Raw genomic sequence first — 13,846 nt, forward strand, 5'->3', positions numbered from 1 at the left:
AAACAGACTCTTGCACCGGCGGCTCGTATCCATCAGCTTGCTGGGCTTTAGCGCCTGTCTCAGTAGCCTTTCCAGAACCACTGCCTTCTCCGTGAAGCTCCATGAGTTTTCCCAATTCAAATTTGGGCTTCTTCAGCATTTTTTTTTTTTTTTTTTTTTTTTTTGTTATTCGAGGTAGGGTCTCATTCTAGCCCAGGCTGACTTGGGATTCACTATAGAGTCTCAGGGTGGCCTTGAACTCATGGCGATCCTCCTACCTCTGCTGGGATTAAAGGCGTGCGCCACCACGCCCGGAATCTTCAGCATTTTTACTTTTCTAACAAAGAAGGTAAATAGTCTGGCAAACCTTTCCCAGTGCTGTCTGGAATCAATTTATTAACCACTTCTTTCAAGTCATTTGTCTGCACCTCTCGGGTCATGATTTCCATCATCTTCTTTCGGATCTAGCGGACCTGTTGGATGTCTTGAGGATCTGCTTGTTGCGTTTTTTAGTAAAACCAACACAGAACAGATGAAGCGAATAAGTGTTGGTTGTCTTGACATCAACATGAGCTTCAATCATGGTCTGCCACTTTTTGACCATGGAACACATTTTGTCCTGGGTGAGATCCATGCCATGGAAATTAGGCAGACAGTTTTTGCCCTGAACATCTTCAGTGATGAGCTTGAACTTCCTGAAGTCAGCGTCATCATTCTGCAAGTCAGCAAGGTTCACTTCAAAGACACGCCCCTGGAGGCCATCAGAGGCAATTTTGGTTCCTTGAGTCCTGGTGACTAGCGTCTTTCCAATATTTCAAATATTAAACATAGCCGGTGCCTTCACATCATACCAATCTTTCTTAGAAAATGTATCAACCACTTTCTTCTTGGCTCCCTTCTTGCCAACCACCACGGTGCTGCTCAAGGAGCCAAAAGGGTGGAAGTGCATCTTGCGGGAGATCTTACGTGTGCTCCTTAACTGGTTTTTTAAATAAGAAATTTCGTCTTCTTCTTTTCTTTTTCTTTTTTTTTTTTTTTTTTTTTAGGTAGGGTCTCACTCTGGCTCAGGCTGACCTGGAATTCACTGTGTGGTCTTCAGGGTGGCCTTGAGCTCATGGCGATCCTCCTACCTCTGCCTCCCGGAGTCCTGGGATTAAAGGCGTGAGCCACCACTCCCGGTTTAAGTTTCTTCTTTTTATATTTATTTATTTACAAGCAGAGAGAGAGAGAGAGAGAGAGAGAGAGAGAGAGAGAGAGAGAGGGAGGGAGAGAGAATGAGCACATCAGAGTCTATTCCTACAGCAAAGGATCTCCAGATGTATATGCACTTTGTGCATCTGGCTTTATGTGGGTACTGGGGAGTCAAACCAGGGCTCGTAGGCTTTGCAAGCAGGAACCTTTTTTTTTTGAGGTAGGGTTTCATTCTATCTCAGGCTGACCTGGAATTCATCTATCTGTACTCTCAGGGTGGCATTGAACTCACAGCGATCCTCCTACCTCTGCCCCCCTCCCCCCACAATGCTGGGATTAAAGGCATGCGTCACCACGCCCGGTTGCAAGCAGGAACCTTTAACTGCTGAGCCATCTCATCAGCATAGAAGTTTCTTGGGTAAGATCTGGATCAAGGGTCACTTTATCTTTGGAGACCTTAAGGCCTCACCCTGGTTTACAGGGCACCTGCTCTCTGCTCCTTATATAAGATGCTGAAAGAGTAGGAAGGTAGAGAGAAAGGAATATAGCATTCATCATTGAAAGAGTGGGGGGGAGAGAACGTGCACCACACTTGTAGCGCGTAAGAAAGAGGTCATGTTGGTGATCCTTAGGGCATACATGCTCGCGATGGAAGGAGACATGTTTACAAAGGTAATGAAAATACAAGCATCTAACAAAATCCAGCACACGGCGGTTTGCTGTGGTCGAGGTGTTCAGATAGGAAGCTTCCATGTGGAAGGGGGCTGCTGTGATTGAGAGATCTGAGAGTAAATGCTGGCGGGAATGTCAGCCTTCACCACCGGGAAGAGGGGTAGTAGACCAACTCTGGGGCATTGCTGCCTCGAGATAACCACACCCACCACTTTTCAAATCCATCCCAAGCCAGCGCCGGCCTCTGGGATAGCGCAGGTTAGTTACCATAGAGTCGCGGAGCTAGACTGTCTACTTCCTCGAGGCCATTTTGGCTCCTGGCAGGAAAATTTCAGAACGCCGGGGACCACTACCAAGCAGTACGTTGTCACCCATGAGCGTGACTGTAAAGCAGATCTCCTGGTCGCGGCAAAATCAAGCGGCGGAGAGAATCCGTGGCGCGTCCGTCGGAAGAACGTGCTTCGGAGCGTTGCAAACCTCCTTGCCCTTTTCTAAGATGGCGGCAGGGCGGCCGCTCTAGCCTCACGTCTCGGATCCCCGCGATCCCCGAAGGGGGCGCGGCCTGGAGCGGGCTTCCAAGACGGCTGCGGCGGTCCGGGCGACGCTCGGCAGCCGCGGACGGCGGAGGGAGGGTGTGTGTGTGTGTGTCCGCGCGCGGGCGGGTGTTGCGGGGGAGTGGTCTCTCGCGTTCCAAGCGGTCGGCTTCCCCCAGACCGCGTCCTGCCCCGCGCGGGCATCCGTAACCGCGCCTCGGGCCGGACGATGCCCAGGAAGCTGCTGCTGCTGCCTCCGCTGTCCGCGCGCTCGGCTTTCCGCGCCCCGCGAGCCCGCCCCGCGCTGCTGCCGGCCATGAACGCCGCCCGCACGGGATACCGGGTATTCTCGGCCAACTCCACGGCCGCCTGCACCGAGCTGGCCAAGCGCATCACCGAGTAAGCGGGGTGCCGGTGGGGTGGGGGGGTTGTCCCTGCCGGGGTCGCCATCCAGCCCGCCCCGGGCTGTGTGTGTGTGTGTTGGGGGGATCCGAGGTCATGTCCTCCGGCCTCACGCCGACTCCGGATGAAGGGAGCCCCACCCTTGGGTCCCCCACTGCCACCCCAGTGCCGGCGGGGCTGGCCGTCTCCCTCTCAGTCCCGACCCCTTTTCCCGCGGCCGCAGCCGCCTTGGACCCTCGCCGTTCCCAGGTCCCCTGAAGGAGGGGACCCAGAGCCGAGGTGTGGGGAGGGCCGGGAGATCGGGACTCCAGGAAGTCCGGTGTTCCGGCAGTGTGAGAGCGATGATTGCCGTTACCGTGTTTTCTAAGGCATTGCACATTAAGTCGGCGTGGACCTCGTTCCCAAGGGGCCTTTGGGGCCCGAGATGTCTTCCCAGGCTTGTCTCTTTATCAGTTCTGCGACGCTGGTTGAAAGACGTGATTTTTTTTTTTTAAACCCCTGAATTCTATAAAATAGGGGTGAGTTGGACAAGGATTGTGTGAGCGAGAGTAAGGCAGAGATACTGGGGATCAAGAGTCCATGAGAGGGCCTGGGGAGATGGCTCAGCTGTTAAAGGTGCTTGCTTGTAAAGGCTGTCGACCTGGGTTCGATTCCCCAGTACCTCCCTAAGGCCGGATGCAGAATGTGGCCCATAATCTTTTTTTTTTTTAGTCTTCCTCTGTTTCTCAAGTAAATTAATAAAATCTTTTAAGAGTCCGTGAGCCACCCCGTCCACCTCCTAAAGTAAATAGTGGAAACTGATGATTGTTGGAAAGGGGAAGTCCTGTCCTTTGGGGGTGTAGCCGCTGGGGGATTGCCCCTTTCTCCAGTAAATAACCTCCCACCCATGATTATGCAAGTGTTCCTAATTTGAATGAGTGGGTCAAATAACAAAATAAACAATGCATGGATGTAGGATGGGATGGGAATCTAGTGGGAAGGCAAAGTGGAAGAAAGGCTAGGTAAATGGGGGAATCAAATTGTATACATGTGTGAAATTGTCAATAATAAAGTGCCGTGGCACACACCTTGTTTTCGTTCTCGGAGATGAGCCTGGACTACAGTAAGACCCTACCTCACAAAGCAACACAATCCAGGTAGCAGAGTAGGGACACCTCGTGGTCCCTGGATAACACCTGTACCTCTTCTTCAGAGAAAACCAGAGTCCTAACATAAAGGAAGTGCCTTACAGGCTCTTTTAGAACTTCTTAGAATGATAAAACAAAATGGTTTGTCTTGCTCTTTTTGGTTATTGTTCTTTTGACTTTTTGTTCCTTTTAAGACAGGGTCTCACTGTTTGCCAAGCTGGCCTCCAACAGGTGATCTTCCTTCTGCACCCCCCCCCCATTACTGCCATTACAGGTGTGCACCCCCCATATCAGCTTGAGTGGCTTGTCTTTTTGTTTTTGACTGTTTTGTTTATTTCCAGATAATGGCTCACTCTGTAGCCCCGGTTGGCCTGGGACTCACGGCAGTCCTCCTTCCCCAGCTTCCCTAGTGCTGGGATCAAAGGCTTGCACCACCAAGCCGGGCTTTGTTAACATTTTAAAGTCTTTCACATCTATTTCAAACAACTTTTTGGCTACACCTGTTTTCAATTGGCTTTTTAAGTGAGTTTCAACAAGTGTAAGCAAACAATTCTTTGACAACCCAATACCTAGTTTCTATTTCTGACCCCTGATTATTAGTCTTATTGAGGCCAACTAAAATACTGGCTTTGAATGTGAAGCTTGCTTTTGTTTATATTGGGTCAGATTGACCGCCTGGCCTTGAGAAAGCTGAAGTGAGGGAGGGCACTTGGCAAAAGTCTGTTGTAAGTTGCTGTAGATAAAACATTAATTCATGTCTATAAATATTTTTCTGGTTTTTTTTTTTTTAAATCTTTTTGTTTTTCAAGGTAGGGTTTCACTCTAGTCCAGGCTGACTTGGAATTTACCCTGTATTCTCAGGGTGACCTTGAACTCACGGTGATCCTCCTACCTCTGCTTCCCAAGTTCTGGGATTAAAGGCATGTGCCACCATGCTCAGCTTTTTACATTTTTATTGACAACTTCCATAGTTACAGACTTTGCTCTTTTATATGTTAATATTTTGTGCCTCTCCCTTTCTTGACAAGGTCTCACATGGTAGCCCAGGTTAGCCTTAAACCAGTGGCATTCCTCCAACCCCTGCTTCTGCATGCTGAAATGACAGATTTGAGCCACCATGTCCAGTTCTCATAACTTTTTTTTTTTGGGGGGGGGTTGAGGTGGGATCTTGCTCTTGTCCAGGCTGACCAGAAATTTACTATGTTGTATCAGGGTGACCTCAAACTCACAGTAATCCTCCTACCTTTGCCTCCCAAGTGCTGGCAGGGATTAAAGCGTGTGCCACTATGCCCAGCCCCTTGAATCCTTTCAAAGATTGTATTTTTAATTGCTTTTATTTATTTTCCTTGCCCAATAGGCGTCTTGGTGCTGAATTGGGGAAGTCTGTTGTATACCAAGAGACCAATGGAGGTAAGTTAAAGTTGTTTTATATATAGTTCTGTGTTGTTTTTATTTAATGCAGTCTCATGTAGCCTACCTAGGCTGGCTCAAACTTTCCATGTAGCTGAGGATGAACCTGAATTCCTTCTTCCATCTCCCTTTTGGGATTGCAAGCATGCACCACCACCAGCAGCAGCTTGGTGTGTTTATGTATGTAATTCTGTTCCCATAAGTGCACATATATATGTGTGTATGTACCTGAAGAGGCAGAGGTTGAAGTGAGGTTCCTCCTCGGTTGTTGTCCCCTTATTTATTGAGACAGGTCTCTCACTTGAACCCAGAACTTGCTTGTTCGACTAGTCTAGCTAGCAAGCTTTTTCCAGGAAGCCCCCGTCTCTAGCTCCTGAGCTGTGGGATCATAGGCAGGCCTCCAACCTGGCTGGAGTTTACATCTGTGCTGGGGAGACACACTCAGGTCCTCACTCTTGGGTGGGAAGAGCTGTACCACCTGAGCCATCTCCCCAGCCCTTTTTTGCTTTTTAGAGACAATTTTCACCATTTTGCCTATGCTGTCCTAGAACTCATTGTCTAGCCTCATCTGGTTTTGAACTCATGATTTTCCTGCCTCAGCTGAGTTCTAGGATCACAAGCATTGACCATCATCCCTGACTAGCAAGCATATTTTTATTTTATTTTTATTTACTTAATGGATGCAGGGTCTCACTCTGTAGCCCCAGGCTGGCCATAAAGTTGCTGCAATCTTCCTACCTCAGACTTCTGAGAGCGAGGACTAAAGGTGTGTGCCGTATGCTGGCTTGTAGCATGTATTTCGTGTGAGTGTATGTGTGGTTTCTTTCGAAGTAGGGTCTCACTCTAGCCCAGGCTGACCTGTAATTCACTTTATAGTCTCTGACTGACCTCACACTCCCAGCCGTCCTCCCAAGCACTGGGATTAAAGGAGTGTGCCATCACATCTGGCTTGTAGCACAAGTTTTAAAGGTAGATAGTGCTCTAAACACAGAAACTCACTTCAACATTTCAGGTCTGCCTCCTTTATTCTGTACTCAGATTCTCTTTGCTTTGTTCTCCTTGTTGTCTTCTGTCCACAACTCTACCTGTGAAGATCTTGTTAGTTATGGTGAATAATGGAGAGATGGTTATAAAGGATGTTCTCCTTCTACTGTGAGTTGTATTTGTGAATATTTCCTGGGCTAGGAAGATGGCTGAGCAGTTAAGGTTCTTGTTTGCAAAGCCTGGTAGTCTGGGTTCAGTTCCTAAGCCCCCCATGTAAGCTAGATGCAAAAAGTGGCCCAAGTGTTTTGTGTTTATTTTACAGTGGCAAGAGTCCTCGGCATGCCTGTATGTACGTATGTGCACATACATGTGTGCACACACAAAGAAGGTGTTTTGTTTTTCTTCCCCTGAGGTAGTGTCTCAGTCTAGCCCAGGATGTCCTGGAATGCACTATGTAGTCTCTGAGCGGACTCGAACTCATGGTGATCCTCCCTCTGCCTCCCCAGTGCTGGGATTAAAGGTGTGCGCCACCATGCCCAGCTTATTTTTAGTGAGAGAATTGGCATGCCAGGGCCTCGGCCACTGAAATCAAACTCCAAATGCTTGTGTCACCTGGTGGGTGTGTGCAAACTTGCGTTTCCCTCACCCTTGTGCATGTGGTTAACATGGGATCTGGAGAGTCGAACATGGGTCCTCAGGCTTCGCAGGCAAGGGCTTCAACTGCTAAGCCATCTCTCCATCCCCTAAAGTTTTTTTTTTTTTTTTTTTTTTTTAAGAGAGAAACATTTTGGCTGGGGAGATGGCTCATTGATTAAAGGCACTGGCTATCAAAACCCTGCCAACATGTATTCAGTTCCCTAGTATCCACATAAAGCCGCTGCAAAAAGTGGTGCATGTTGGGCTGGAGATATGGTTTAGCAGTTAAGGCACTTGCCTGTGAAGCCTAAGTACCCAGGGTCGATTCCCCAGTACCCACATAAGCCAGATGCACATGGCACATGCATCTGGAGTTTGTTTGCAGTGGCTAGAGGCCCTGGTGTGCCCATTCTCTCTCTCTCCATCCCAGCCTTCTCTCTCTGACTCTTTCTCTCAAATAAATAAAAAATTTTTTTAAAAAGTGGTCCATGCGGGGCTGGGAAGATGGCTCAGCAGCTAAATACATTTGCTTGTAAAGCCTGCCAGCCCAGGTTCAATTCCCTAGTATCTACATAAAGCCACTGCAAAAAGTGGTGCATGTGGGGCTGGGAAGGTGGCTCAACAGTTTTTTATTTTTTATTTTATTAATAAAAGCTGGTGCATTGTCTGGAGCTCATTTGCACATGCCCATACACACACACAAAATAAATACAAATATTAAAAATAAGCCAACAGTAAGTTAAAAAGGAGACATAAAGGGAAGAGAAAGGAAGGGAAGAGGGTACTTAATAGGTTGATATTGTATATATGTAATTACAATGATTGTTATGGGGAGGTAATATGATGGAGAATGGAATTTCAAAGGAGAAAGTGGGGGGGGAATTAACACGGGATTTTTTTATAATCATGGAAGATGCCAATAAAAATTTAAATAAATAAATAAATAAGCCAGGCATAGTGGTGCATGCCTTTAACCCCAGCACTCAGCAGGCAGAGGTAGGAAGGATTGCTATGAGTTTGAGGCCAGCCTGGGACTACACAGTGAATTCCTATTGAGCTTCAGCCTGTTCCCTCTCTCTAAAGTGAGTAAGTAGTTTTTTTAAAAAGCAATGCTTAAGGGAGGTGTTGCAGTCAGGTTTGCATTGCTGGCAGAAAACACCCAACCAAGAGCATCTTGTGGGGGAAAAAAAAAGGTTTATTTTGGCTTACAGACTTGAGGGGAAGCTCCATGATGGCAGGGGAACATGAGCAGAGGGTGGACATCACCTCCTGGCAAACCTAAGATGGACAACAGCAACAGGAGAGTGTGCCAGACACTGGTAAGGGGAAGGTGGCTATAATGCCCATAAGCCCGCCCCCAGCAATACACTGCCTCCAAGAGACTTCGATTGTCACCAGCTGGGGACCTAAACATTCAGAACACCTGAGTTTATGGAGGAGCCTTGAATCAAACCACTGTAGGAGGCCTGCAGCTGGAAGGGAAGGGGAGATGACTATCATGTATAAAACTCACAGTACAGAAGCTAGGGAGGGTGGATGGCTCAGAGATAGTGACATCAAGGGGGACCAGGTGTGCAGTTGGATCGGAGTACTTCTAGCTTGAAGAGATAACTAATTAAGATAAAATGACAGCCAGTCCTGGTGGTGCACGCCTTTAATCCCAGCACTTGGGAGGCAGAGGTAGGAGGATCGCTGTGAGTTTGAGCCACCCTGAGACTCCGTAGTGAATTCCAGGTCAGCCTGGGCTACAGTGAGACCCTACCTCAAAAAACAAAACAAACAAACAAACAAAAGCTATAATGGAGTCAGGTTTGGGGCATGCCTATAATCTCAGCGCTCAGGAGGCTGAGGGAAGAGGATTGCCATGAGTTTGAAACCAGCCTGGGCTACACAATTTCAGGTTAGGCAGGAATACATAGCAAGACCTTAATGCAAAAGAAAGAAAAAGACCCAGCCCCAGCAGAGGTAGGAGGATTGTCATGAGTTTGAGGCCACCCTGAGAGTACATAGTGAATTCCAGGTTAGCCTGGACTAGAGCAAGACCCTACCTCAAAAACCACAAAAAGAAAGAAAGCAGACAGACAGACAGACAGACAGACACCGAGGTTTGGGGACTTACAAAGGCAAACATCCAGGAGAGAGAGGCGGTTGGGTGGATTGCTGAGTAGAATACACTCAGGATGTTTATATCACATGTATTTTTTTTCAAGGCTTGAAGAGACTTTTAGATAAAGAGGTGGAAGTACAGAGAACCCCCGCCATGAGGGAGGCCAGAGGGGGTAAAGCCCTGTTACATATTTTTCTTTTTTAGTTATTTGCAAGCAGAGAAAAAGCGGGCAGGAAGAAGGGAGGGAATGGGCATGCTGGGGCCTCTAGCCACTGCAAAAGATCTCCAGATTCATGCTCTCCTCTGTGCGTCTGGCTTTACGCAGGTACCTGGGAATCGAACCTGGGTCCTTAGGCTTTGTAGGCAAGTCCCTTAACTGCTAAGCCATCTCTCCAGGCCTGGTACATATTTTAATTTGCTAATAGCTGTCCTTCACCCAGCTTCCATATCTAGCAGCTTTTTACTAGGTGTCTTAGAGACTTGTCCAGTGCCTGGCGGATTCAGCAGATAGGCGTTTGGAAAACCCAAAGCTGAACGCAGCTACAGTGATGAAGCAGTTTATGTGGTGCTGCAGATCAGGCCCAGGGAAGCGCGCCTTCTGGACAAGCCCTCTACCAGCCTCGGCAGGTCCCTGGTCCATGTGTGTATGTGGCAATCTGCAGTCTGTCCCAGCTGAGATTGTCTTCCTCCAAATGGTGTCTACTATACCATGAAGTGCTTTCCTTAAAACGTGAGAGCTTTTTTTTTTCCTTCTTCTTCCAGAAACAAGAGTTGAAATCAAAGAGTCTGTTCGTGGCCAAGATATTTTCATCATACAGACAATACCCAGGTAAGAGTTAACATCGCTTTTTTGCCTCTAAAAATCTTAATGAAATAATTCATTATCTTTTAATGTGAACAATAATTCTGAAGGTTTGCTGCTGATTTTTTGTTTTGCTTTGTTTTGTTTTTGTTTTTCAAAGTAGGGTCTCACTCTAGCCCAGGCTGACCTGGAATTCACTCTGTAGTCCCAGGGTGTCCTCAAATTCACAGTGATCCTCCTACTTCGCTCCCAAGTTCTGGGATTAAAGGCATGCACCACCACTCCTGGCATGTTTTAATTATAAATTTGTGCTTAGCCTGGAGGTACAAGTCTGTAGTCCTAGCTATTTAGTAAGCTGAGGTAAGAGGATCACAAATTGAAGGCCTATCTGGATTGCAAAGTGAGCTTAAGGCCAGCCTCTGTAATTTAGTGAGACACTATCTCAAAAGATAAAAGCCAGACATAGTGGTGCATGCCTCTAATCTCAGCATTCAGGAGGCAGAGGTAGAAGGATTGCTGTGGGTTCATGGCCATCCTGGGACTACAGAGTGAGTTCCAGGTCAGCCTGGGCTAGAGTGAGACCCTACCTTGAAAAAACAAAAAAGAAATGGCAGTGTTGTAGTTCACTGATAAAGTGCTTGCCTAGCATGTGTAAGGCCCTATCCTCAATTCCTGGTATGATTTTTTTAAAAAGTCAAATTATAAATTTGTGCATGTGTTACAGTAAATACTTCCCTTAACAGAGAGTTCTAGTGCCTTGAGTGTCTGTCCTGTTTATCACACTGGCTTCATTGTACTGTTAATGGCTTATTTGACCATCTTCCCAAGGACACTAAAGCTAGGCCAGTGTCTGCTAGCTCAGCCCGCCGAGCTGGACACATGTCGCGCAGATTGGTAGTTCCTCACTCTGACCTCTCGGGCAGATACCACTGCCGTTCCTCCCTCTGAGCGCGGGCTGACCCTGGAAGAACCCTGGCTGGCTTGAGTATGAGTTTCAGTGTAAGATTATCTCTGTGCCCTCAGCTCTGAAAAATCTGGAGCTTCCAATCATGTTCAGTGTGGATTCCTGAGGCCTTATTAGTTTTAAGACTAGCCCAAGAAAAACAAAAAAACAAACAAAACAAAAGAGTAGCCAGAAGCACTATCAAGGTGCTGGGCTGAGACAGGGTTTCACATAACCCAGTGCCAGGTACTTTGTATATATCCTTTGTGGCAACTGTTCTTACCCCACTGAGGGGATTGAAGAGGCTGGGGCTGATGCCTGGTGAGGTGGCACACACTTTTAATTCCAGCACTCGGGAGTGAGGTAGGAGGATCACTGTGAGTTCGAGGCCACCGAGACTACATAGTGAATTCCAGGTCAGCCTGAGCTAGAGTGAGACCCTACTTTGAAAAACTAAAAGGAAAAGAGAAAAGGCTGGGCCTAAGGGAGAGTGGGGACCACGGGGTCATAAAGTAATGTTTGCACAAACATAGCAAAGGCCACTGTGCAATGTTACTGGTATATAATAAGCATTCTGTTTATTTGTTTATTTTATGAGGGTTTTTTGGAGACAGAGTCTCTCTATGCAGTCCAGATGGCCTCAAACTCCCAATCCTCTGCCACCACACCCAGCTTTTAAGACATTGTCTAATTATAACAGTATAGTGCTCATTAGTAGAAGTGCAGGCATGTCAGTGCATAGTTACTTCATGTTACAAACCCTTTTGGCTTGAAACAATGACAAATCTACAGGAAGCCCACACTTGGGTGCTGTCATTTTAGAGTAAGTGGCCACCCTGATCCTGATACACGCACTTCAGCGCGCACCCCTATCCTGTCAGAATCAGGGTGTTAGCCCACTCACGGTTGGCCTGTTGGTTGTCATGGTAACACTTGGAGCAGAAGGATCTGGCCCCAAACCTCGGCTGGTGTTGAGTTGGGCAGCTTTGGTCTCCATGTGCACAGTTCTTGACTTCCCTTGACTTTTGACTCTGGAAGACCGACAGTGTGTCATTTACGTGGTCAAATGTCAGATAGTACAGGATGATGAGATTCAGGGGTCCTTCTTAGGAAGGAGTGCCCCGGAGCTGAAACCGTGTTCCCCTTGCCCTGTCCTTGCTGCTGTGCAGGGTACAGTGTGGATGTCCATCTGTTCAACTGTGGGTCAGTTTATTTCTAGACTCGTGCTGACACAAAGAACCTCCTTGTAGATGTGACTTAGCTCCTGCTGGTTCCAGTACATCTGTAGAAGATGCCAAGAGGTGGAATTGCAGCCAGGCGTGGTGGCTCATGCCTTTAATTCCAACACGTGAGAGGCTGAGGTGGGAGCGTTACAGTGAGTTCCAGGTCAACCTGGGCTGGAATGAAACCCTGCCCACCCCCCCCAAAAAAAGTGGAATTGCTGGGTACAAGGAACTGTACCTTGATAGATACTTGTAGTGTTTGCAGCATTGAAAGATGTGTTTGTTTTCTTTAGTAGATAATTTACTTTCTCAGGAGTTTTGATTTATTTATTTATTTATTTATTTTTATTGTTTGCCTCCTGGTGGCCTCCTGGTAGCTTTGACAAGCGTTTTAGACATGGAAGCAGGGGCTAGGGACAGCAGTGTGGAGCACTTAGGTAGCATGTGCAAGGCATGGGCATAGTCTGCACTGCCCAGAAAAGTTAGGAGGCCTAAGGGCTTGCCTAAGAAGCCAGTGGGAAATGACTATGCATTTCTTTCTTTCTTTTTTTGTTTTCCTTCCCCAGCACTGAACAGGGTGCCTCGAATTCAGGAAGCACTCCTAAATACTGCTGGCCATTTCTGGGTGAGATACACCCAGGGTCATCTTAACAGAGTCGTGGTGACCTGTGTTGTTTACCTCCTGACTGCTCAGCTCTGGTGCTGCGCAGGCCTTCATTATTATTTTTTTAGGAACAAGGTCTCGTATATCACAAGCCAGCTTCTATTTTGCCTTGATGACTTGAGCTTTTGTTTTTCTCAAAGTAGGGTCTTGATCTAGCCCAGGCTGACCTGGAATTCACTATGTAGTCTCAGGCTGGCCTCAAACAATGATCCTCCTACCTCTGCCTCCCAAGTACTGGGACTAAAGGTATGTGTCACCATATCCATTTGGACTTATTTTAAAACAATGTTTACTTGCACACATGTGTGTCTGGCACACTTGCTTCTGCAAAGTAACACCAGACATCTGTACCACTTTTTTGTGTCTGGCTCACGTGAGTGGCTTGGGAATTCACCCCAGAGCAGCCGGCGTTGCAAGCAAGCGCCTTTAACTACTGAGCCCCCTTCTGCAGGTCCCTTCACAGTCCTTTTGAGCCTTCCTGTTCTAAGTCCCTCACAAGACTCACTGTCCCCATCCGACAGCTGACTTTCAGTCTGACAGAATTAGTAGCACCTCACCCACGAGTGTTTTCTCACTTCCTTCATACCCACTATTTTCTCTGCCCAGAAGCTTCTTCCCTGAGATGTTCATGTTGCTGGTTTGTTGAGACCCTTGGCTTCTAGGTCCTCTCAGCTTTAACATCCCGTGATGCTGCACATGGCTGCTCCACGGCCTTCAGCACTAACCCTGTTGGCAGGAAGGGTGTAGGGAGAAGAGTTGTGACCCCAGGCCCTTGACTGGCCCTCTTTGATTATTGAAGGTGGCAAAGAACCTCAGCCTTTCAGGCCCAGGCGGCAAAGTCTCTTCCCTGCCCTCCCTACCTGGCTTTCTGGTAGCAGAAGGGTATATGCCACAGGGAGAAGAGTTTGTGAAGCGCCGGTCTTTGGACTGAGCATTGACTTTTAGTTCCTAAAAGACATGGTAACATGCATAGGAGGTGGATCGCATGCAAGCAGCTGTGTTCTGGGCACCTTTGTTCTACTGTGCGAGTCAGAATTAGCCCAGAAGAGTGATAGGAGCCTAAGGTGTTTGTTCAGATAGTCCTCAAAGCATGGATGACTGTGGCTAGGGAGTTTATGCCTTCCTGTGCATTGTAGACCACTGAAGTGAGGCCGTGAGAGCCATAGCCCCGAG

General features: G+C 47.6%; 1 protein-coding gene and 1 pseudogene across 1 annotated transcript in view; one reads left to right on the forward strand and one right to left on the reverse strand.

Moving 5' to 3' along the window:
• Window positions 1-283: 283 nt before the first annotated feature.
• Window positions 284-877, reverse strand: LOC123463450 (annotated as a pseudogene).
• A 1,606-nt stretch (window positions 878-2,483) lies between these two features.
• The window catches only part of Prpsap1 (phosphoribosyl pyrophosphate synthetase associated protein 1), a 28,839-nt gene continuing 17,476 nt past the window's right edge, over window positions 2,484-13,846 (forward strand). Inside the window, exons 1-3 of the mRNA XM_004655211.2 lie at window positions 2,484-2,774; window positions 5,262-5,314; window positions 9,804-9,870. Of these exons, the coding sequence (XP_004655268.1) occupies window positions 2,605-2,774; window positions 5,262-5,314; window positions 9,804-9,870 (290 nt within the window). The 5' untranslated portion in view covers window positions 2,484-2,604. The remainder of the gene's footprint in view (window positions 2,775-5,261; window positions 5,315-9,803; window positions 9,871-13,846) is intronic.

This window comes from Jaculus jaculus, chromosome 9, assembly GCF_020740685.1.
Source record: "Jaculus jaculus isolate mJacJac1 chromosome 9, mJacJac1.mat.Y.cur, whole genome shotgun sequence".
In the NCBI taxonomy this organism is placed as follows: Eukaryota; Metazoa; Chordata; class Mammalia; order Rodentia; family Dipodidae; genus Jaculus; species Jaculus jaculus.